The 24,982-nt window shown below is 43.6% G+C and overlaps 2 protein-coding genes across 2 annotated transcripts; one reads left to right on the top strand and one right to left on the bottom strand.

Annotated features, from left to right (window-relative positions):
* Positions 1–551: 551 nt before the first annotated feature.
* rab11al (RAB11a, member RAS oncogene family, like) lies at positions 552–11,110 on the top strand. The gene is made up of 5 exons (XM_068569609.1): positions 552–888; positions 3,976–4,171; positions 4,801–4,994; positions 6,707–6,787; positions 9,254–11,110. Exons 1-5 carry the CDS (start codon positions 849–851, stop codon positions 9,391–9,393), a joined length of 651 nt encoding a protein of 216 aa, XP_068425710.1. The 5' UTR covers positions 552–848; the 3' UTR covers positions 9,394–11,110.
* Positions 11,111–11,333: 223 nt separating this feature from the next.
* On the bottom strand, positions 11,334–23,955 carry mex3a (mex-3 RNA binding family member A). Its single transcript, XM_068569639.1, has 2 exons — positions 23,477–23,955; positions 11,334–20,154 (listed from the first exon to the last, which is right to left on the bottom strand). The coding sequence occupies exons 1-2, from the start codon at positions 23,898–23,900 to the stop codon at positions 19,010–19,012; spliced, it is 1,569 nt and encodes a 522-aa protein (XP_068425740.1). The 5' UTR covers positions 23,901–23,955; the 3' UTR covers positions 11,334–19,009.
* Positions 23,956–24,982: the final 1,027 nt, after the last annotated feature.

Genomic DNA, 24,982 nt, shown 5'->3' with positions numbered 1-24,982 from the left:
GAATAGCATTTTGCTGTTAATAAAAAACAAGGTTAAATACAGTATATTTCACCACGTTCAGCTTGGGCCCTATTTTGACACAGCATACAACAACATGAATCAGTTTCAAAATCCTATTTATGAGCAAGTGTCATAGATTTAAGGACATTGCATGAAGTATCAAGTTTATAAAACTATATATTTTTAGATATTAAACTGGGCCCATCTTCATGGACCCACAAACAGAACAGTGTGTCTCCCTGATCAGCTCCATTGCTTACTATGTTGTACCATTTTATTTTTTACTGTACTAGGCTGCTGTGAAACGCGCTGCTGTAAGATATTTGTCATGCCAGCGTTTGCCAGCTGTGCTTTGCTTTGTCGCTAATTAACCTGCGGCTCGATATTACCTGTTGAAGCTCGGGGCCACACACGTCATCAAAGTTAACGCCCAGCGGCACAAATAACAACCGACGGCAGACCGGACCAATCATGTTAAGCTTGGTGACAGGTGTCATCTGCTGTTGACCAATAAGGAGCGAGCGAGGGGCGGGACAAAGAAAACTGACGTTACGTCGTAGCCTCGGTAATGGCAAGTGACAGAGGGCGAGGAAGACGAGGCGAAACTTTTCCATCTACCCGGTTGCCGTTGGATGTTTTTTTTAACAGCGATTATAGCAGCAGTGCCACATTGTTTTACTCCAACATTAGTATTTGTCTAGCGTCGCAGTCGTTTGAGTGAGACTTCACCGTCTGCCGTGTGAGCCTAACTATCACGTTAAAATCGTGTACGGCGCTCCGTCGGTCGCGAAGTAGTTGAAATACACCACAAAGTTTGTTGTACGCAGATACGCCGAAGGAGAGAAGCTATGACCAACCGAGAAGACGAGTATGACTATCTTTTTAAAGGTGAGTAGCTGTTCATCTTCTTGCTAGTTCGCTAAACTTCAACATCCAGCCCTTCACCTGTGAGCAACTGTCACCTGATGCCGACTTGTTCGAGGTGTTGACCCTCGTGCCCGACAACAAGGTGCAGCGCGACATCGGAGACAAAGGCACCTGCTGTTGGCCGCAACTTTGACTGAAGACGTATTATTTCGACGTGATGCGACAGCCGTTCCCCCCATTTTAAAGGCAGCTTTTAAGTACTGTTATGTAAAAGTAGCATCTTTAGTAGAGTCGTCGTCATCTTGCAGGCCGATGATGCTATAGCGTGAGGGGATGCGATGTTGATCAACAAGGGTTTCGGAAAATAACTGTGAGCGTCCATCCGTACTTGCTTGGAAAATACATTGAGTTTGGTTAGTTTTGAAGCTAAGGACTCAATTGTGCATCAGTAGCTTGAACCTAGATACAGGTATTCTTGGCCTTCGCCCCCCCCAACCAGAAAAACATCTCTTTTTTTGTCAATAATATCTTTCACCTGCTCCAATTGTTACACGACCTTCACTTTAATGTTTAACATATCATAATATGATCCAGCCTTATTTATAGATGTACACACGTTTACCTGGTGATATTTTAAACTTTGTCCCTAAAGGCAGAAACATTATACCACAATACTCTAAAGCTACTGTAATTGTAAAAGTGAGTGTTTCTTTATGGCTACCTGGTACAAAAAGTAGTTAACAGTTGAATCTTGTCACAAACAAAGGGGAAATGAAGTGCTCACAGTCTGTTCAATTACAGAACACCAAACAAGCATGTGTTGTCAAACTGGAAATACCTGCATGAAGAGTGTGTATGTGGCCATAGTGTCCCTGAGCATAGAGAAGATGAGATTGACTTACTCACACACTATCAGATAAAATGACATGACTCTCGGTGACCAAATAGAAAATTTGTCTAAATCATGTGCAGCAACGCAAGGACACTGAAAAGGTATCGGCTGCCCTTTATGTATCCGTCTTCTGCATGAACCAGGAAAGACCTAACCTTATTGTCATGACTCTCCTTTGTTCATACAACCTCCTTTTGTCCCTTGCTGTTTGCTAGATAGCCCCTAGTCAAGTTGGGTGAGCTATCAGTGAGTCACATAAACCCAACTGATGGAGAGACGTCGGTGCAGATAACCCGCTGTCCTGCTGAAGCATACCTGTCTCACTCCACTGCTCATGTTCATTTCAGTGACGTGTACGAGCCACATTACTGAGTATTTGTTGTAGGAACCTTTCATTCAAACTGCTTGAATTCAGTTTTATTTCACGATTTAATCTTTTGGGGTTAAAAGCACATAGACTTCAGTGGATATATAGTATGTACACTTTAAAAGTTTTAAATCTCATTGATGTATTTTGATGCCATGAAATCAACACTGATGAGAAAACAGTTATCCCACTTTAATAGAAAGTATATCTTGATGATCGCCAGCATTACATACGGCTTTAATTCTTTAATTTCACATCACTGGAAATGATGTGATGGTTATCACACGGATTCAAGAGATATCAATTAATCTGGCTAAACAGACCGAGATACTAACTCAGATTCTCAATATAATTTAGTTCCATTTTTTTGTTTCTACTGTTCCTTCGGACAGTCATTTTCTGTGCTCGGTCACTAGGTGCAGTTTTGTATAATGTAATAGAGAGGTGTCATAGCTTTTTAGCTGAAGAATGCCCAACCCAACAATAGTGAATGGGTGCGTAATGCAGCCATGATATTAGCCGTCTCATGGCAGAGCACCTTGAAATGGTTGCGTAATGATTTGTGTCCTCCACCCAAGATCTTTTGTCTTTGACGATAGACTACAGAGAATGACAATGTTACATCTTTTTTTTTCAGGGATGTAGGAGAGCCATACTCGTGCCTCATATTTTGATTATTTAAAAGTCTGAATAAGTCAGCCCTAAATATGGACAGGATTCTACTTTTGCCTGTTACACTGTAGTACCACAGACAAACTTTAATACAGTGTTTTCCTTTTTAAAATGAGCAGTATTGCTAAAATGCAAGTGTAGACACGGTGGTCGGTTTGTTAATGCAATTTCAACATTCCATAACGAGTTCCTTTTTCGTAACAGCAGGGTGGTGTGCTGGCGGTGAGTTGGTGTGGTTGGTTCCTTTTGACACACTGACTCACCTGACAATTGTGGAAGTTAAACACTCGCCCTCATAATGCCTGTTTAAGTTATTTTTTATCCAATAGAGGAAACACAGCATCAAAGCTTCTGTTTTTATCGTCATCATTACCCACTAAGCATTAAAGGAATAGCTCTAAATTGTAAATATAGTAACTTACCTCTCTCACTCCATATCAGTAAAAACCCTCCTGAAGTTTGTATGCAAATCAAATCAAAGCAAGGCCAAGCGTATTCATCGTTGATGTTGAATGTAATTGATGTGTATGCTGTGTTTGCTATGTGTAAATGGTGACGCCATAACTAAAGTAATTTAGAGGAAGTGCTTGGCATTTGCACAAACTTCAGCAGAATTTTGGCTCGAGAGTGAGTGCTCAGTTTTAGGCATTGATGTCTGAACGTGTTAGATTTATATTAGATTGTCTTTAAAACGGAAGGACAACTTTACTTATTCAAGTGAATTTAAGCAACCATAATAATTTGACATAATTATAGTCAAGTTCATTTGATAGGTGAAATCTCCAGTGACTCACTGGTTTTACCTGCTCTTAATCTGCAGCTATTTCCTGAAAAGATCAGATGGTTATAATATTTTGTATGCTCAGTAGGCGTGCCATTAGTTTCTGTTGCACCTCGGCTGGGAGCCACACACATGCGTCATTGATGAAACATGCTATCTTATAACACAGAATCAAATCTTTAAAAATATCAACCCAATGGGGTTTTATGACCTATTACACTAGAAGTTCGCCATGAATTGTCCTCTACAGCAACAGCAACAGCAACAAAGTACGTTGATCTGCACAAACACATTGATGTGATGTGTTTTTTCATTCTTGAAAATTAGATTGGTATACAAACAATCAGTCAGGAGTTAAATAGAAAATGATGGTGATTGTTCCTTTTCCTCCTGTAGTGGTGCTGATTGGAGATTCAGGTGTAGGGAAGAGTAATCTGCTGTCCCGCTTCACCCGAAATGAGTTCAACTTGGAGAGCAAGAGCACCATCGGGGTAGAGTTTGCCACACGCAGCATCCAGGTAGAGGGCAAGACCGTCAAGGCTCAGATCTGGGACACAGCTGGCCAGGAGCGATACCGAGCTATCACTTCTGCGTGAGTACATGACCGTAATCATTGAAGCCCTTGTAGAAGCTCTATTACACTGTTGTGGTGTCTGTTGTCTTAGGCTCACTTCCGCACATATGCAGAGATAATAACCACTTCACACAAGTACAAGCTCACTTGAAGAAAATAATGGGTCTTTCAATTAAGTCCAGCGCCCATGCAGACACACAGTGGTTCAAATGAGCATGTTTTTACTATAGATACATACTCGACACAAGAACTTATAAGTGCCTCTTTTACTTCCTCATGCATTGTGCCATTGTTTTATTTTATTCACACTCACATGAGGTTTTCACTGTATTATCAATGTCTGGGGTTGTAGGTTAAGGGTTGTAAACGTCCCACCTAGAGTCATCATCCATCCATGAATTCAGTTTTTAATCATCATTCCTTAAATAATTAAAACGATATATTCCCTGAAGTGATTAATACTATGAGCTTTGTCTGCAGTTTTTTATTGTTTTTATTACGCTTTTATTCCGGGTGTTTCTCAGCCTCAAAACTGGCCGAGCCTATGTGACACACCTCCGAAGAATCCTGAAATCAACAGGCTGTGACGAGAACACGCTTTTTCTGCTTTCATTTATTTAATGTTCACCTCCTCCTGTGTTGTCCAGCTACTACCGTGGAGCAGTTGGAGCTCTCTTGGTTTATGACATTGCCAAGCACCTGACGTATGAAAATGCAGAGCGCTGGCTGAAGGAGCTGCAGGACCATGCAGACAGCAACATAGTCATCATGCTAGTGGGCAACAAAAGTGATCTACGCCACCTGAGGGCGGTGCCGACAGATGAGGCCAAGGCCTTGGCAGGTAGTGTGTGTGTGTGTGTGTGTGTGTGTGTGTGTGTGTGTGTGTGTGTGTGTGTGTGTGTGTGTGTGTGTGTGTGTGTGTGTGTGTGTGTGTGTGTGTGCGTGTGCGTGCGTGCGTGTGTGAAAACAGGTTATTGCCAATTTAAAGTTGTGACAATGAGCATAAATGGACTGAGCTGGACCCTAACTTTAAATAGACTTGTCATTCCTTATAACGTACGTGTGTTGCCAACAGTGATTCCTCTCAGTTTAGTTTTAACTGTTTTGTACACTCATTACCGCTGGGACCTCCCATGTTAGAAATGTTTGCACAACGTACAGGTTTTTACATGAATATGTCCTTGGCTTGAATTCGAGTATATGAAAGCAAGCACACCCCGAGGTCAACAGTACTTGATTTAGATTAATTAAACTTCCATTTATCTCGGCCCAGTGAGAATTTCAAGGCTTTGTTTCAGAGCAGGTTTGTTTGTTACAGCCAGCCTTGCAGTACAATTTTGTCACCTCTTTGACACTCGCATGCTGTTATTTTAGATTAGTTAGGCCATGTGGCTACTCTTAACCTTGAGTTTATTGGCTTTGGTCCGAGTCAATGTTGTACCTGCTTTGACTGGTAAATGACTTTTGGTCGGTCTGTAAGAAAGTTCGTCCTGTTGATTCATGTTGGAGTAAAAATACTCTTTTTCGTTGCTCGGTGAATTCTGTCAGTGCATTCAGATTTGACTGATTTTTGTTTTTCTGCGGCACAAATGTAATTTATGGTGCATAATTTACATAAAGACCATGGTGGTGGACACGTCCATGCAAAGTGTATTGTAATGCCGCCAGTGATGGGTTCTTAAAGAACACATCAGTGGACCAAACCTGATGTCTCACTTGACGGCAGAAAAGAAAATGGAGAAAATGATAGGGATGTATGATTTGTGCCAAAACAATATGTCAATCATTTATTTGCTGTCTATGTCTTCAGAAATGGGACTTGTTTCTTGGTTCCATGTCATATAATTTAGTTTTTGGGTTGTTGGTCAGATCAAGTAAGCATAAAAAAAAACATAGTTTTTGATAGGAATTTCTCCTTCACTGTTTGTTATCGATCTTTTTAATGGAAGACATTTTGACATTTTCCACATTTAAGAATAGATAATTATATGAATGATCAAATTAATGATTGCTGAATTCCATTAAGCTGCTTCGGTTTCAGGGTCCTGGCTCGCTGTCATGACTCACTAGAACACATGAATGCAAAAAAGTTAAAAATTCTGATGCTTTTTAATAAACTATTGATTTCTTATTTTGTTACAGATTAATCATGCGTTAGTGTGTATACACTCTGTGTAATACAGTAGCATAACCCGGCAGACTGTATTATTTGCTAATAAAGGGTTTATGTTGTATTCTTTATTACGTCTTTGTGAATAACATCATTGCGTTTCATCACGTTGTAAATATACAGCAAGCCAGTCAGCTGTCACACAACCCATTAGAGTTTCAATGTACAAAGCAGTTCACTGGGAGCAATCAAACAGGAAGCAGTTGAAATGACTATGCTTCTAGGGGAAACCCTGGAGTGAGTGCATAATGCAAAATAAATCAATCCCTGAATCAGTGTAGTCAGTGTTAATGCCAGTACAACAACACACCTGTGCCCAGTGTAGTTATAAGAGTTCAAAAATAATGTAGGCATTTTACATTTTGTGCATGTGTGTTTTACAGAGAAGCATGGCTTGTCTTTCCTGGAGACGTCGGCGTTAGACTCCTCTAATGTGGAGCTTGCTTTTCAGACTATTCTTACAGGTGAGTTTCATGTACTCTGTGTGTGTGTGTGTGTGTGTGTGTGTGTGCGTGTGCGTGTGCGCGCTGCATGCGTGCGCATGCTGGGTATTGATTTTGCTGAAAGTGTCTCATTTCCATCCAGTCAGTGATGGTTTACATAACAACACTCATCTTCTGCCACTAGATGGCAACAAAATCCATCTTATCAGTTTTCCATGCCCCATCGCTGATGGACAGTCTGTGGTAAGAGCACCACCCGAATATGTTCTACGGACAAATGTGATGGTTTGGCACAATGAAAGAGCACTCAGTCAATCCGTTCTTGTGAGAGCTGCGATGATGTTTGACAATCACTGACCAACCACTAATGGTCTTTGTTTGTGGTCACAAATTCCCGTTGACCCAATGGACCAGATGCATCTGTTGAGGACAAAAATTTGGATACTGGTTCACACACAGATATGTTTTATCAAGTCTGTGAACAGACACACTAACAAGTGCATTAAATGTTGGAGATTTGGTTCAAAAAAAGGGAAACAAGCAATTGTTGTGACTCAGTCAACTCCTGGAGTGTGTAAAGGAGCAGTCCAACAGTGACTGGTGCTTCCACTTCAATTGCTCCAGGGGCCATCAGTCTGCGCCACTTACTGTTTATATCCTGCTTCTGCTCTGTGTTGAATCCCTAGTTGCTTCAGCTTGAATCGTTTGAGACAGTCTGCCCACACCACCACTTCATCAGTTATTTCAAATTCATAAAAACTTCAAACCAACAAGCCTCCTTTCAGCTCATGCAGTTAATTAGCTCGTTAAAGGGAGGAAGAGAGAGGAAGTTAGCTGTGCATTAGCGAGCCAGTTGGAACTGAACTTTAAACCCAGTGAAGCAGAGCAGATGTCACGTGCGTAGATCTCAGCAGCAGACAGATCGTAGGTCAGAGAGTCCTAGCGGATTATGTAGGCGTAGCAGCTCGTGCTGTGTAGGATCTGTAGTAATGAGTCATGGTTCCTCCACCTGATGTGTCACGTCACAGTGAGCCAGGAGTCTTGTTTTTAAACCTTCTTGCTTCATAAGCAGTCCTTATTTTAGGACTTTTTTTGTTCCACATCTGGCTGTAGTTTAGAAGCTAAAGCTGCAGTATGTAACAGTGGGACTGGGTGTCGATTACTAAATGACATTACCAATACCAGTACTCTTAAAGACATACCCATACCAATAGAGTACTTAATTCCATGACTTTATTCCCTACTTGATTCAAAAGCCATCATGTGACTAGAGGCGTTTATTTACTTTGATACTTTACATACTTTTGCACTTAAAGGCTTCTCGGCACGCTGAACTTCTAACTACGTCAAATACAACTCGCTCAACTTCACAACGGCACGGATGTATGGTTGTACAGACAAATACTTATTTTGATACTACCTGGTAGAGGGTTATTTCAGTCAATACCTAAAGGCATCGAGTACCGACACACAGCGTCACCGTAACAGTAAGTCAGAGGCGTGTCTGCATTCGTCCTGCATCCCTCTCTCCGGTTGATCAATTGACTATCCCAAATGGCATCAAAGCTAAAGTTTAGGGAACTGACATTCGGGAATGTATTGAAGAAGCAAATGTTCTTGTCAGATAAAATGCCGGCATGTGCCTACACATGCCAGGATGAATTGCATGCAATCTACCGACGGCAGAGTGTCCCCGCCATATCCTCTCTTTTAAAGCAGCTCCAGCCGATCACTTCTGCATTTCTTCGATTGTATTATCTGGCACGAATAAATAAGTCAGTATCAGCCAAAACAGTGTAAAATGTATCCTGGTCCACAACACCCTTTGCATTCATATTTTGGGATCCCATTTGCAGTTTCCAATGCAAAGAAAAACCAAGTTTTTTTTATTTTCAAGCAGCAGGTAGAGCACGCCACCCAGAACTAGAAATCCAAGCTAAAATTGTGTTTAGTTCTTTCTTGCCTCCAACTCCATCAGTGCCATATCAAATGCCAGCGCTGAATGAAGACACATTTTGTCACTTTCTCTGTCAATATAGCACACATGCAGGAGTTTATCGCAGCCAATCGACTATATTAACCACCAACAGTAATTGAACATTCACATAAAAGGTGGAGACTTTCCCCTTTTTAAGGTCACCTGTGTGTTTGACCAGCTCTTGTCTGCTAAATATATGACTTTATTACATTTTCTGACAAAAGCAAGTCCCACGATGTATAATATTTATTTCGGCTTTGCAATTTTTAATTTAAACTGTATCGCACGTTGCAGCGTTGGGGAATGCCTGAAATGAGACGCGGTACATGACATAACGATGCCAGTTTAGGATGGAAAGAATCCTTCACAGCTGCCAGGAGTCTGGATAGAACAGTTGTTATTCAGTTTTTGCCATGCTGTTTGTCCTTATCCCAATATGTCCCACTGTTGGCTGGATTTGTAGGCATCTACACATAACTCATTCCTTTTCACCCTTCTCTCCATCACAGCCATCTACAACATCGTGTCACAGAGGCAGATGTCAGGGCGAAGTGACTCCGACTTCTCACCGGCTTCCAACGTAGTGCCCATCACGGTTGAGCCCACCCAAAACTCAGCAAATAAGGGCGTCTGCTGCCAGAACAACTGAGGCCTTACCACTGACCTCCTCCTTCACCTCCAGGCAATTGGAGAAACAACCAGATAGACAGAACAGAGACAGACAGATGGACAGGGAGAATGGAGAGACAGGTAGAGATTACCATTTCACACAAGGACAGTTGAGTTGTGCCGGGGTTGGTTTGTCTTTTGTCTTGTTAAGACGCTGTAATACAGTTTGAAGAGGGGGACCAGTAAAGGAGAGCTAGTAAAGGAGTTTAGACGAAGGTTGTGCTGCGGGAGGATTAGTATCAATGGAAAAAAAAACGGGTGCGATGCAACGTACCAAATGCATTAAGCCTTTGAAAGAGGTACATAAGAACTGATTCACAGTCTAATGAAAAATGTAACACATTATGAGGTCCCTTCTGTATCTCATCACGATTTCTGTCTTTCAAAACTGCCCTCCCTTTTTAAAAGCTCTATTTTACAAGCCAGTAAATGCTTTATTTCAGTTTCCCACCACCAGTCTATTGGGCAATAGAAATCCACATCCAAAAGACTGAACTGCAACCCCTCTGTTGTTGCAGTCATTCCCATTTTTCTTAAATGTATAATATTTTGAAAATAATGTTCCTTACGATATTTATTGAACACTAGATTAAGGTCTCCTCTGGCCAAACGGTTTTGCAATTTAACACTATTTGGTTTTGATTTTTCCACACTGATCGTTTTGCAGTAAAGGAAGCTCTCTTGCTTTGTGATGCCCACAATAGTATGTCTGTTTGAAGAAGCTTGTCAAGGCACCTACCCCTCACTTTAAGTCTCTTTTTTTCTTTTCTTCCTAAATGCTAATGGTGGAATTTGGTCAACACTGGTTGGTTAATTCAAGTTGTGTTCCACTCAGAGCAATAACATCCCTTTCTACCAGTGACATGTCATTTCTTTTTGATTGCTTTTGATCTTTGTTTGGGAGGCCTTCCTGCTCTGTGCACACTTTCTACTCTACAGATGAGTCATGCTCTCGCAGCTAACCCATCTCATTTAGAGTTAACACTGTGCCGAGCTCGCATCACAAGTGAATGGGTTAACCGTGTCGCGAGCCGGCCGGTGGGACGGCAGCATTGGCTCTCCCGATGACTGTTTCACCCCTGCCCTGAACCTGTGGGAGAGATCAGGGAATTGGTTTGAATGCATGGACAACCCTGTGCTGCTGCAGCTCCTGCTGCCCGCTTGCTGGGATAGATGGATGGATAATGTTTCAGGGGATGAGTTAGTGAGGGCACTCAGCCCTGCCCTGCTACTGTGGTCTCTGATGTACCCGAGATGGCTTGTTTTACTGTAAGTGAAATCCTCCACTGCCTGCTACCTACTCCTCTGTCTCTCTCCACACTGTATGTAACTGGAACAGGACTCTGCCTTTGGGATCTCCCTGAGGTCTGCCCTCACTCTCACTTGTCTGTATTTCCTGTAGAGGGGGCGGGGGTTGTCTTCGGGGGAGGAGGGGGCAGGATTGGGTTTGTTGGTATCTAATAGTTTAATAGATCGAGGAAAAGGAGAAAGGATGGTAGGGTTAGGCGGGGCTTAATTAAATCCAAAGGTTACGCACACAGATGGTGTTTATCCTGGATATGTGTTTCCACATCAACACTGACTTCTGTTGACTTCACAGGTCTTAAACTGGGTGGTGTAGGTTTTTTAAACATTTATTCTAATATATGTATATTTGGACTGCATATGTATAAATAAATCTCATTTGTTATAACCTGCCTCTTCTCATGTCTCTCTAAGATGTTTGTATTGATGAATCTGGTAGGGGGCAGATTGTATTCACTATATAATTCTCAATGTCCACTGTTATTTAATCTTTGCTGTAAAATTCTAGTTCCTCTGATCACTGGGATTAAAATATGAATAGTCATCATCAAAGGATCACTTTAAGTCATAACAACTCCCCTTTCGAGAACAAAAATGCAATTCTGTCAATTGGAGATCATTTCATTTTTGTTTTATTAGAAACATTTACAATACATCTTGAATCTTGGAAAAATAACAAAGAACCAGAACTAACATGGCGCAGATACAATAATAATAATAATAAAAATGTCCCCAAAAATGTAATTCACAAAAAAAAACATGTGCTATAACAAATAAACCTGCAATATCACATGCCTTGTAAGGGCACGGCAGACTGTAACAGAGTTCAAAGACTTCTTTTTTTCCTTTTTTTTTTCTTTTCCATCCATCAAAGTTGACGGTCAGCCACTGAGGGCCACATTGGCATCCCTCTTTCACTGTTCACAGAGAAACCAGAAACTAATGCCAGCTGATGCTGGCCCAAAAACTAATGCACTACGACCACTATTAGACCGGTATGAAACACCTCTACTGTGCTGGAACATTTGGAAACGCTACCAAAGACAAACTGTCGGACTGTATTGACCCCCTTTGGAAAAGGTTGCGAGTTTCACCAGCGAGCACCACTTCAGTCCCCGTCCTTTTACGTGCAGCAGAAAATGTGCCGTTGTAGTGCTTTATTTCGTCAAGTTTTTTTTTCTCCTCATCTTGATAACTCCTGCACAAACTGAGAACGTCAAGTTAATTCATATGAGGTGCGAAGAGTCTTTCATCACTAACGGGTAACATAGAATACAAAGTCCAACTTTGATGCGGGGACTGAAATGGACTCTTTGTCTGGCTCCAAACTCATGTCAGCTTCCCAAAGAGACTCCCAACTATGAAAATCTACAGAGGAGAAACGGCCCAAGTGCGCCGACGTTAAAGAATAACACGGGCCCTGGGCCATTCCTCCTGTCTAAGTGACCATACAACATACATGCAAGCTAGTACGGTAATGAACCTGTTTTGTGTATATGTGTGCGTCTAGTTACATAGATCTACTACACAGCGCGCCGTTGTCCTCTCCGAGATGCCTCTGCTCGATTCGCACACTTCGCCTAATCAACACATTAGGGGAAAAGTCTCTCATAAAGGCTTCCTTTAAGCTGATTACGCTCCATCGCTATTGATCACAAACTGTCAAAGTAGTAGATGTAGAAAATGTATGAATGAAAGTGTGTGCAAGTTGCGTGTGGTCCCCATTGGCGGGAGGGCCACTGTTGCCTCATTCACACCAAGCAGTCGTAACGTGTTTTATAGGTTTGATAAGTAAAAGCGAGTTTAGATTACAGAGGAAATGAGTTATGCGTTTCAGTCAGTAACATGGGTTAGTTGAAGGGGGGGAGGGGGACGGAAGGGGTTACAGCAAGCAGCACTGCACAAAGAATGCTGATGCAGGAAAAATATATAATTGAGGCACAAAATTGATGCTCTGTGACTAAAATATCTCCAAATTCTAAAAAATATTATATTATTTTCTGTAATTATTCCATTGTGAATGCACGGGTGTTAAAGTAGTGCACGCCTGAAGTTAAAATTTCAGCTATGGGGAACTCTCGCTCCAGTTACTTCACGTGGCGTGAAGTGCACCAAAAAGTCGAGCCCCGATAACTTTCATAAATAAAACTTCTAAACTTCTTTTCTCATTTGACTTATTAGTAGAAACTGACCTCCCTGTGTTTAGAAATATATTAACTTCTTGTCATTTTAATTAAAAAACAAAATGTCTCGAGGTTACTCATAAATATGTTGCTTCATTTTTTTGTACTTTTCATAAATAACATCCAGATACTGACTTTTTTTCCTCTGCTTTCTATGAAATAATAACCCATGTTAGCAAAATAGATTTGAGAAACTGTAATATGTTTTTTTAATTTTTTTTTTTTATTCATTTTAAGTTACTTTCTATAAATGTATGTGGAAGAACTCAAATATAGTCTACGTTGAAAACCTGCTGCAAATTCCTTCCAAAAAACAAACAAAAACTTAAAGCTCACTTGTAAATTGACAAAACAATAAGCATAAGGAGTGCATTGAGTCGAGTGGTCTTTTTTTTGTTTTGTTTTTTTACATTCAAATGCATTTCTTTCTCAATATGGATTTCGACAAGTTGGTACAATTGCTTAAGTGCATCCATTGAAAATAAGGATTTCCTATCACTCCTTAAAAGGAATTCTACATAAATGCATAAAGACCTTTTCATATCAAGAGAAGAAAAACATCAACAGTTTCTACCATTACTATAATAGTAAGCTTAATACAATATTGTAAATAATACTAACAAGAACTTAACGAATCAAATGTCATTGTGAGTCACCCCATCCCTTTGCTGCTCCACTGAATTAAAATGTGTTTCATACTGGGTGAGTTGGACAAATGAAACTTACACCTTAGCATATTCTTAAGAATCATAATTAAACTTTATGTATCACTTAGTTAAACTACACGGTAAATATATGATTTTAAATCGATGTTCACTTTAAGGTCGTAAAGCTTTTTTATAAACTTCAGGTATCAGGCTGATGAATTCTTTAAGCGATCTTAACTTTTTTCTGATAAATCTTACCTACTGTACTATATTTTACTAGCATGCAGTTAAACTCAAGGATACAGTCGACGCTCCTTCAAAGGATTTGACCCTAAAACTACCTTGGTTACATCCAACCCATTATCTTTACTTTGAGGGTCTTAAAAATAAGGAATTCAGCCTGAATTTTCACTGGCTTGTCATTGTCAACAACTCCTTCTCAGTCTAGTTTTTTCTCTTCTTTTTGACATCACGTGAGCAGTGGTCAGGTGATTTCAACCAAACCATGACAATAGAAGAAGAAGAAAAAAACGACTCAAAAGGACCTGTTTAAGTGCCAGGATGTGCTTTAAGCTGATCTCTTTGGGGAGAAGTAAGTCTATTACCGGCGCCCTTGTAGTATTAAACTAATCTTACAACACTGAAACATGATATGCCTTCATTTTCACAGATATCGATTGCGTGGCCTCTAAGACTTTTGGGTAAACTCTAAACCATGTGAATTGTTTTCATGCTAAAATAAGTTAACTCAAGTGATAAGTCCTCTCCTCGTGTTTTGTTCTTTGGCTATGTCTGACCTTTTTTTTTTCTTTTAGAAACAATACAGGTAGAAAAAAAAGTAGGTGCAAAAACAAGTAAAAAATAGAGCCAAGAAATCAGAAACGCATCGCTAGGTAAACGGAAATCCTCGAAGGACATGCTGCACGTGACGCGTTTGGAGCTCGACAGAGAGCACCGAGGGCAAAGAAGCAAAGCTCTTCCAGCGGACAACACGAGGACAGTTCATGGCTTCGTGCTGTCCAACCCTCTTCCCCCCCGCCGCGCGTTTATTTTGACCGAAGCCTTCGAGACATCAGTCCGTCATGAGCGAAGTCACCGGCTCCAGACCTCGGCGCTCGTGCTCTGGTCCAGTTTGTTTGTTTAATCCGGAGGGGTAACTTTTACAGCCCCGTGAAGTTTCCTCTTTAAGTCGCAGAACTTTTTGCAGTTTCAACATTTCAGTTTCCCCTGACCCACCCTGTGATCTGATTGATATTCAACGTAAAAAAAGGATAATAATTAAGCAATCAAATGACTTAAGACCCTGATGAACACAACAAGAACAATTACTTATCCTGAAACTGTTACTAAGTCATTATATCTCTGTTTTTTGTTGTTTTTTTACACTGGCATGAATCCATAATGAATTTCAAGCAGATATGAGACAAACGGTATTAATCCTAATAATCAAGGTCAATTTCTGAATAGAATATTATTTAAAGAACTGACTAAGCAGGCTCCTCTGTTTATTGTCCCAGTATAGTCCTATTATTGCTTTTCATCCTAATATACATAGAAACAGAGTTATCCATTTGGGGTTATTACACATACTATTCATTCCAGTTTTTATTTGAGATTGGATTTATACATCAGCGGCTTCATAAAGGATATTCATTATTACAGTTTATAGTAGTGTCTGGTTAATTTCTTATCTATACATTTGGATGGAATACTAAGTTAATCAGTTTAAATAATATTTCTTAAAATGTATGGATCTATCTAATATACTATTATAGTCAAAAAGGATGATGGGACGCATATATAAAAGATTTAGTCTCCCTAAAACTCAGAGACATTTTGAATTCCATATGCTAAAACATTGATGATGACACCATCAGCGTGTAAAAATAATCAAAACCGCACTTTAAGCGGGCCTTTGTCTGGATGTTCATAACTGATACACATACTGTATTTACATCGATGTTCAGAGTGCTTTTCTATAAAGTACAATACTCATTAACTTATACAGCGTCTAAACAGGGAGAATCTCCAATAAGCCCTCTCTCTAGTAAACCAGTGCAAAACTCAACCAAGTCATCAGCATGGACTAAAAGGACGAGAGGTCTCCCACATTACCACGAGTACTACTTTAGTATTAAGAATAACAAGAACCACCATAATACAAAAAAAAAAAATGATAGGGAATCCTTATGTGCATGTCTTTCAAATTCTATGAAAAAGTATTTCACCATCAGTGGTCGGTTTGGTATTAATCAAATGTTCTGTAATAAGGTGCTTTACTCTATATTTGAAGTAAAGTGTTTTAAGAGCCTAATTTCCTGAATCCCTCTAATCCCCACCGAACAGTTTGATTCACATTCTTTTCTCTAAAAATAAGTATTTTAAAGGTTGTTTTTTGGGAGGGGGGAGGGGGTGGAGGGGGCACGGTGCTATCAAAGGCCAAAGTTGCTACCTTGTATGCCAGAGCTATGGCAATATTAGAATACAAAATATTAAGGCAGAAAACAAAATAACAAAAATACTAAGTTCAGCAGCAGTGTCACACTGCCTGGAATTTGACATTGAAAGCTTCGGCCAAACCACTGTGCAATTCCTCCATCCATTAAATCATAACTATTCTATATTCCTACATCTGATAGGTTTTTTTGCGTTGCTTTTCCCAGCAGTCCACGTGTAATGTGAGTGGTCTGCTTTATATGTTTTGTTTGTGTTTTTCTTTTGTAAGAAAAAAAAAAAAAAGTAGGGCCCTTTGTTTCCCGGAAGACACATGCTGTAAATGCTAAATATTTTTTGGAGACAGAAGCCGAGTTGAATTGTCCTCCAAAGAGCGGTTTCCTGGCCCACATGTGACAACAGCTCTGCAGGACTTGTATGATCAATAAAACTGCAAGATCTGCACCGTTTCTTTCTTTCTTCTTTTTTGGGGAGCATACTTCTCTCTTTCTCCAGCCAAAATGAATCCCCCCACCTTCTCCGCTCCTATCATTCAACAGCTTTAATCCCTACCCCCATCCGCTCTCCTCTAGCCCTCAGAAATCCCCAGGCTGGGGCTAAGGCAGACGCAGAGGGTGTGTAATTTGATTCAGCATGAGTGCTGGTTAAATGGGGCGTTTCCTCTGCTTTCCTGTCAATTACAATTGTCTGATTTCATTCTGCAAGCTCAAAGCGAGGGGGGGGAGGCTGCCATTGGCTGAAGCCCGGGTGTCCATAGTGAAGGGGGCAGCTGCAGGATGTCCCATACAGTAGCGGGCTGACACGATCTGCACTGGCGCGCTGTCACACAAACAGACCCCCCTCGTCCAGATTTCAAGGCGGTTATGTTGGGGGAGAGAAGGGGGAGTTAATGCTGCACCCAGTGTGACACAAGATCCAGATCCAGATCTTTCTTTTGGAGGTGAGCACGCAGTTTCATAATTAGGAACGGGTGTGCAGCCAATTTAACGTTGGAAACAGGTAACTGGGGAATCCCCCGATATCTGGAGATAATTTATTTTCCTCCTAAGCCTCCCCTCATTTCACAGGCGCTGCCAAATTCAGCTAGTGTCTTTCAAATTTTGTGTGTGTGTGTGTGTGTTTTGGGACAAAAGAGGCCCCCTCTCCTCAGTAGGGATAGCTCGGAGCTGCAGCGAAGGGGAGGAAAAGGAGGGGGCAAGAGGGAGTGGAAGGAGGGGGGAGGGGGTCCTACTCGCCCAGCTGCATCCAGACCATCCAGCCCCCACCGTGGCTGTAACGGTTGAGGCGGGGCGGGTAGGGGACTCGCTGCGGGACCCCGTCGCACCCCTCATACAAGCTCCAGAGTTCCCCCCACACGGTCCGCACCTGGACCAACCCATTTGCCTAATTGTCAATGAGTGGATCCAGGCCGTGTCCGAGCACTCCGCAGCCCACGCCGCTACCGGGCCCAGACAATGCGCCATGCTCGGAGAGGCCTTCAAAAAGCAAACGATCAAACTGTAAGCAAGGCGAGACACAAAAGCCCCTCCCAAAGAAAAGGCAGAAAGAAAAGGGGGCCAGGCGAGACCTCCAACTCGGGGTCACAGCTACAGTGTGCCACGAAACACCTGCTCCTGTACAGCTTTGCTAATTACAGGGGGAGACAGCTGGCCCCTCGGAGCTTCACACACAATGCCGTTGGGGAACGTGGAGGAAGGATTACTGATTTGGGACTCTGCATTTTACAGTGTCAACTATTTCAACATCGGAGTCCGCTGCTGATTCAGGAAACGGTGGACGTTTTTTTTACTCGGCTTCTGTCCGGCGTACCAATTCTCCTCTTTATTTACAGTGCACACCTCAGAGAGGTGCTTGTTGACTGGAGCTCTTGCTGTGTCCTATATCGCATCAGCGACCGTGGCCAAATGACCACACAAGACAATAAAGGGCGGTTTAGGTGGCTTTGAAACAAGTCCGTCGGGGAGACAGATATGGAGAACTGGCCAACTGGACGAATTCCAAGGCTTTCGGCCTCACAAATTAAATCAGTGCTTTAAGCCAACCGAGGAACCACACGCTTTTCAAGTGCCACGAGGAGCGAGCATTACTGAGTCTTTTCAACAAACTGCAGTGACCGAAGTGTAATCAATGGCTACTGGAAAGATTCTTTTCCTGATACTTCATGCAACTTTCATCCCTCTCTGTGAGTGAGGACACCAATAAAATGTTACCAATTACCATAAATAAATTATTTAATATCCTATACCTTTTTTCCCCTCAATTTTTTAGCATCCGTTTCATAAGACTTTAAAAAGGTATAAGAATGAAATAAGGGAGCCTGTGTTTTGTTTTCTTGTATAGATTACATGGCTTTGACTCAAACCAATCTATTCACATTTTCATTTTGCTAAAATTAATTTCTGTTTTGGACCAATTAAATCAAACCACAATCACAGTAAAACTGAAAAGGCTGAATTCACCTTCACATCAGCTTCCAAAATTTTAAGGTATGATTGAAAATCCTTTTTCAGACCAAGATGATTGTAAGGTGCAATGACAAGTCTACGTTTTTCCCCCCTCTCCTTTTAATAACAACATCGACTTTCTGGGTCAGTCAGGTGCAGATTGGGTATCTCAACAATCATCTTCTTCCTTCCATATAAACCCACTTCATGGTAAAATAAAAAATTTGAATAATAAAATGTTCACATTACTGTCTACCTCTGCCTACACTGCGATTCATGAATGAAAAACAGCAGCAGTCAAAAAACTGAAAATGCAAGGTACTATACTTCTCTTATAAACAAAACTTTTATAAAATATATATGCATATATATATATAAAAGAAAAACTTAAAAATATTTCTTATACTTTTTAGTAAAGCAAGCAGTGCCTTCTAAAATATCTGCTTGATTGTTTGTAAATTTTCTGGAAAACAAAAATGTGTATTATAATAATAATCATAATAACAGTAAATAATTATTGAACAAACACTGACAAAACTAATGATAAAAACTGATGTGGTTCCTTAAGAGAATATTCGGATGGCCTGAGTGACCTGGGTGTGGCACACTGGGCACTCCGGGTGGTTGAGCTCACAGATTCGGATGGCACACTCCATGCAGAAGAGGTTATGGCCACATGGCACCAAGGCAGCCGTCACTTTGCTTTCAAAGCAGGTCATGCAGTCCCGCACAGTGATCGGTGGCGAGTCCGGCACTGGCAGACGGCCCGGGAATCCCTCGCCGGCTGAGATGGGCTCACTGTGGGCGCGGCGGGCCTGGGCGTGAGGTGAGCCGGATATGGGCACAATGCTGGTGACTGACGAGTTGTTGTTGTTCCCGCCTCCGCAGGACTCTGACAAGCCGGGGGAGAGTCTGGTCAGTGGGAGCGGGAGGCCTCCGAAGCTCTTGGACCGCTGCTGGGCGTAGAAGGCCACCTGTTTGGGGTAGTCTGGGTCGCCCCAGCTCTGGGTGCCCTCCGATCCGAAATAAGAACACGGCTTCTCCCCGGAGCTGGAGAAGTTGCTCTTGCTGTAGATTCCCACTCCCTCGCCTCCCCCTCCCACCATGGCATCTGAGAAGTTCTGGCGGTAGCTGCTGGTGAGAGGCTTGCGCTGGCCCCCCTGCAGTCCCCACACCTGCTGTAGCCGACTCTCCAGACCGCCGCTGCTGCCCACTGGGCTGCCCCCACCGTTCGGCCCCACCAGACAGTCATTCTCGTTGTTGTGGTCGTGCAGGCCTCCCGTTCGGAAGGCGATGTGTGCTTCGATCTCCTCGCGGGCCCTCTCGGCGTTGCTCGGCGACCCCGTGATCTCAAAGACGGGGTCGCGGTCTCGACTGGGGGTGACGATGTAAGTACAGGTCTGCTGCTGGATGCGCTTGATGGTGGAGCCTTTCGGCCCCACGACCAGCCCCACGACTCGGTATGGCACTCTCACCTGAATGGTGGTCTGACCCGGCAACGGTGTGGGCGGTGAGCCGCTAAAGGACACGCCCAGCTTGTTGCGGGACGCCCGGAGCATAGAGAAGTGCTCGGCGGCGGAGATGATTTCACGGCGGGCCAGTGCAACATCCTCCTTCCGGCCAGTGATTAGGAACACGGGCTCCTCTCCTCTAACCGGGGTTTTGATGTAGGTGTTGGTCTTGGCCCGCAGGGCTTTGATCTTGCAACCTGCAGAGTCAACAACATACATTTTAAAATCAGTCCACATGATACATCAGTTACATTTTGTGGCTTACGGATGAAGTTGAACGGCGGGAACACACTTTCCTATCAACCCGGCGAACAGAAAATCTTTCAAAATTCGGATTTATTCCCCAATTAAGACCAGTTTAACTTAATGTGTTGCAGGTTTTTTACCGGCAATGGATACACTGAGTAATTGCAATGATTTATGAGATTTCCAGCACTTAAGCATATTCCGTGCACTTATTTATTAGTGCTAAATCAGACTCACGTCTTACTAAGCGATACATGGATGTTGCAGACGTTTTAACCAGCACCGACGTGACTGTTTCGGTGCGCTGTAAGAGCTGCTTGACCTCACCTTGAACTCACGAGACACCACAGTCAGCCCACATATGCTTTGTTTTTTGGGACATTTACTGCTGTACATCTGCCCCGTTTCTGAACAGAGTGCAATAGTTTACTCTATTAAGTGCTTTTAAAGGCAGAGTCTCATGGTGAGAGAGTGCAGGTTAATGTCATTCCATGACAATTTACCCAACGTCGTTATGGAACGGAACAGTACATACAGTAAATCTGTAATTCTTTAGGAGGATTGTCAGGTACGTTTGAGGTCAAGAGGAACACGGTGAGACTCTGTTTATATTACACTCCATGGAGGATGCATCAGGCTTTGCTCGGGTTTTCATTCAGAAATTCCGGCAGCTTCTTTATAAAGACATCCGTGTTTATTGACGACTTAAAACGGGGCCTTTTCTTAAAGAGGTCGGTGCCTTTCTTTGGACAAACGAGGGCGGTGGTCTCTGAGCTCATCTTACCAGACTCCAGGTGTCTACGATCACATGGCACATCATCACATTACCGGTCTGAAAATCACAGCAGTGGGTCTCAAAAGGTTCAGAGACACCCTAAGTTGAAGACGAGCGTCGCTACATTGCTGCTAAATAGGCCCACTTTGTTCGGGAACACTTACTCCTCAGGGGCCAGAGGTGCAGACAGAAAGATAGTGACGCTCTCAGGGTTTAGCATTGATCACATCCAAGATCTAAAAATGCCCTTTGTGGCCACTGCTTGTTTTGGGATAATAAACCCGTTCTTGCCACGAGGGATCACAGAGCAATCGCCAAATTCCTTTTTCTCAGACTGCGTTGCACCTTTTAATTAGTCCAAATAAATGCTTCAATTAAAGAATTGCCCGTCAACAAAATAGGGGGAAGATTAATGAATCGCTACCAGATATTGAGGTCACTGGAGACAAATTTATTTTCCAGCTATTGAACTGTGTTGCGAGAGTGATTGAAAACAAAGCCACCCTTGATCTGAGCAGAAAAGGGTAAAAGAGCGTCTTCGGCAAATCAACGGCTGTGACTCTTGATCGGGGAGAAACGATCATATCCAACCCTTCCTCCGAGGCAGGATGCTCCGTTTGCCAGATACAACCAGGCGGGCTGTGATGCGCTCGGAGAAGGGGGTGTGTACGCGATGCCAACCAACGAATTCAGGAGGGGGGGAGAAAAAGCAGCTCGTCTTAACCCCAGCTCCCAAAAAAATCAGCACCTCTTCTCGGTCAAGGCGAAAGGGCCCTCTATCTGCACTCGAGCTTTACCGGATCCACCCCCCGGCTGTCTTTGGTTACCCCATTAAAATTCAAAACTTACACTTCAGAGTAAAGAACAGGAGCCGCAATGGGAGACAAGGGGGCACTTAGCCGCACAAACTAAATCCACATTACCACAGCAGAAGCCAGAAAGAGCAAGTATTGTTTTTTTGTTTTTTTTTAAAGGGGAAAAAAGGAGCCACCTGAACCCCTTGTGACATTATTCAAGACCTGTTTGTTTTCGCTGTGAGATAAATCAGGATTTGCTGATAGTACCTCACCCGCCCTGCCGTCTTTGTACTTCTTCTAGTCCAGCCCCCTTATTTCTCCCTCTCCTGACAGGCAACCATGTGGTATTGAGAGTGTGCAGTGAAGTGGGGCTCATGAGGAGCCCCTTGTGTTCAGCTTCAAGGCGTGACTCCCATTCAGCTTTTTAGATCCTTTAGGTTCAAGCTTGTTAAATATGGAGCTTGGATAGGGTGAAAAGTCCCACCTGACATTATTACTGCAAATAAGCACAAACAATAGAATATTCTGTTTTTTTCTGTTGTTGTTGTTATTATTATAATTTGTTGTTTGTTTGCTTTAAAAAAGACCCCCATCTCCTGGTGCAACTTCTCGCTGAGTCACCCCTTTAAGGCCATCCCGTGTAGTCTCAATGCGCCCCTCCCCTTTTCATCCCCGACTTTCACACCTTTGTTTGACAGCTGCTGTCATTCAACTTCAGGTCTTTGTTCAATAATACATAAATTTAAACTAACTGTATGAAAAAAATCTATACCGTGTCTGGGATTGAACTTCCCAACTCCCCTCATTGGAAAACAACAACAACAAAAAAACACACACAAGTGGACCACGCTTCTATTGTCCGATTGTGTCACTGGGGCAGTGCGCAACATAAACAACGAGCTGAATGAATTTGGGAAGAGGCAAAACACATCTCCCACCACTGAGACCCAAATGTGTGCGTTTTTTTTTGTATTTCCTATGCCCGTCAATTCAAAGTGAAACCCGTTGCTCCCTCTCTTTCGCCAGCCGCACGTTGCCTTTTTTTGAACAGTCTGGCGCGTCTCAGACGACAAAGGAAGCAAGTGCTCTCTCCAGCGTGTGCGTGTGTGTGTGTGTGTGTGTGTGTGTGTGTGTGTGTGTGTGTGTGTGTGTGTGTGTGTGTGTGCGTGTGTGCGTGTGTCTGTGTGTCTGTGTGTCTGTGCGCTGACATTGATGGCGTGGATGTAGAATAATTCGCCCAGGAGAGGGGGACTGGGCTCTCCCGTGCCACTGCAAAAATCCACTCACAAAAACGCGCGCGCGCGCACGTACACACACACACACACACACACACACACACACACACACACACACACACACACACACACACACACACACACAATAAATAAACACAAAGCAGCGAGCGACTGTCTCTAGGTTCTAAGTGTAATGATGAGACCACGAGAACTTGCTAGCAGGAGAAAAAAAAGTGGGAGGCTGATATCTCGGGGGAGTACTAAAAAAAAAAAAAACACGAGCACACACACACACACCACTCCCTTTTCTTTGTCAAATAACACCAGGTAACAGTTAGAGAACAAACACACACAGGAAACCACGAAGGGCATAATGCAGCACTGTTAGTGGGATAAAAGCACAAGTTTGGAGGGGTGGTGGTAGCTGGAGAAGGGAGGGGGAATAATATGCAAGCCAGCGGTTTACCTTGTCTCCCCACTATTTCGGCCACATGTTCAGAGCTGGGCACTGGGACGCATTCTGTTATGTTGCAGCCTCGTCCCTTCGTCTCACTTGAGGAGCTCTCGTACAGGGCGCACAACTTGCTCTTCCCTTGCAGGATCGCCGCGTCCCCGCCGCCGCCCCCGACGTTGTTCGTGTGGTTGTGGTGGTTGTTGTTATTGTTACTCCGGTCCTGCACTCCCGTTGTTGGGGCTCCGCCGCCGTCCTCGCCTTCCCCGAGCCCGAGCAGAGACAACTGGCCCAGCGCGACCCTGAGGGCACGGGAGTCGTCTTCCTCTTCGTCGGGCGGCACGAGGAGACCGTCGCCTCCGAAGCCGGAGCCGGCCAGATCCCCGGCGAAGCCCCCATTTTTCTCCATGATCCCTGCTAGAACCAGCAGGCTAGGCATGGCTAACAAAAGAGTGTGTGAGACAAAGACAGGGGAAAGAGACTGGAGAAACAGCGCCCGTGCCGCCTCCTCCTCGCCCCCTCCTCCTTCCGATTCCCCCCTTTGCGCTAGTCCCTCCCATAGACCGGCCCCCTCTCTCTCTATCCGCCAGACTTTTCAGTACAGTAGTCTCTCTCCGAGCTCCGGGCGAACGGGACACAAGGCCGTCTGCGCGATGGATGGGGCGGGCGGTGCGTTGCTCCACCCAGTCTGGTTTACACAGCTCCCCACTCCTCGCCGAGACAAAACGAGCCGCCCTCCCGTTGTACCATTCCGTCTCAGGTTCCCGAGCCCGTGGCATCCCAGAAGCAAGCCGCCTCTGCCGCTTGCTCTTCCTATAGAAAAGGAAGAGCAATACCTCACCATGTTACCTCCCGCCACCACCGCACTGTTACCGCAGACTCGCGAGCTGCGGTGTGAGCCTGAAAGAAAAAACAAAAACAAAACCAATAACCAATACCCCCCCCCACACCCCCCTCTCTCTCTCTCTAAAAAAAAATACACCGCATTTTTGGCGACTTATGTAAGAACAGCCATCCGGGATGTAAACAGTTGCGCTACCGAAAAAGGTGCAAGTACGAGTGCGCACATGGTCATCCGGTGGGGCGGCTGAAAAGATGATGTCAACTTTATCATTGAGAGATAGAAACACGAGCGGCTCGTGCGTTTTTAAGTGGGGATGGAGGGGGGAGGGGGGGATCAGACATTATATTTTGGAGTGGGTTAAGGAGTTTGTGACATTTTGTTGTTGGTGTGTGTGTTGGGGGTCCGCCCACCTCTATGGAGCCGTGCTTTGCGGCAGGTCACCGCGTTTTTGTCTCCGGCGCCGTTGCGCATGAGGATGTTATGTATAGGAGGGAAAGAGGGTGTCTGGGGCGGTGGGGGCTGTATACGAGGAGGAGAAGAGAAAGGGAGTTGTCAGACAGGCGTTGCAGACCCTATGCAGCGGGGGAAACATCAGAAAAGCCCTCGCACACTTCCCGTTAAAAAAAAAGAAAACAGCAGCAGCCCCGGTGAACAAAGAACCGCGCCGTTCGTTTCGC

The sequence above is a fragment of the Clinocottus analis genome, unplaced genomic scaffold (assembly GCF_023055335.1).
Source record: "Clinocottus analis isolate CAN_PGR_092001 unplaced genomic scaffold, fCliAna1.0.p SCAF_9, whole genome shotgun sequence".
Taxonomy (NCBI): domain Eukaryota; kingdom Metazoa; phylum Chordata; class Actinopteri; order Perciformes; family Cottidae; genus Clinocottus; species Clinocottus analis.
Note: the sequence above shows the minus strand (reverse complement) of the source record. Positions and strands in the feature narration are given on the sequence as shown.

Excerpts from the sequence above, each read along its gene's own strand:
- rab11al (XM_068569609.1), top strand. The coding sequence starts at position 849 with ATGACCAACCGAGAAGACGAGTATGACTATCTTTTTAAAG. Across the intron at positions 889-3,975 it reads GTATGACTATCTTTTTAAAG|TGGTGCTGATTGGAGATTCA; the intron begins GTGAGTAGCTGT and ends TTCCTCCTGTAG. Across the intron at positions 6,788-9,253 it reads TTTTCAGACTATTCTTACAG|CCATCTACAACATCGTGTCA; the intron begins GTGAGTTTCATG and ends TCTCCATCACAG.
- mex3a (XM_068569639.1), bottom strand. The coding sequence starts at position 23,900 with ATGCCTAGCCTGCTGGTTCTAGCAGGGATCATGGAGAAAAATGGGGGC. Across the intron at positions 20,155-23,476 it reads CGAAATAGTGGGGAGACAAG|GTTGCAAGATCAAAGCCCTG; the intron begins GTAAACCGCTGG and ends TTGACTCTGCAG.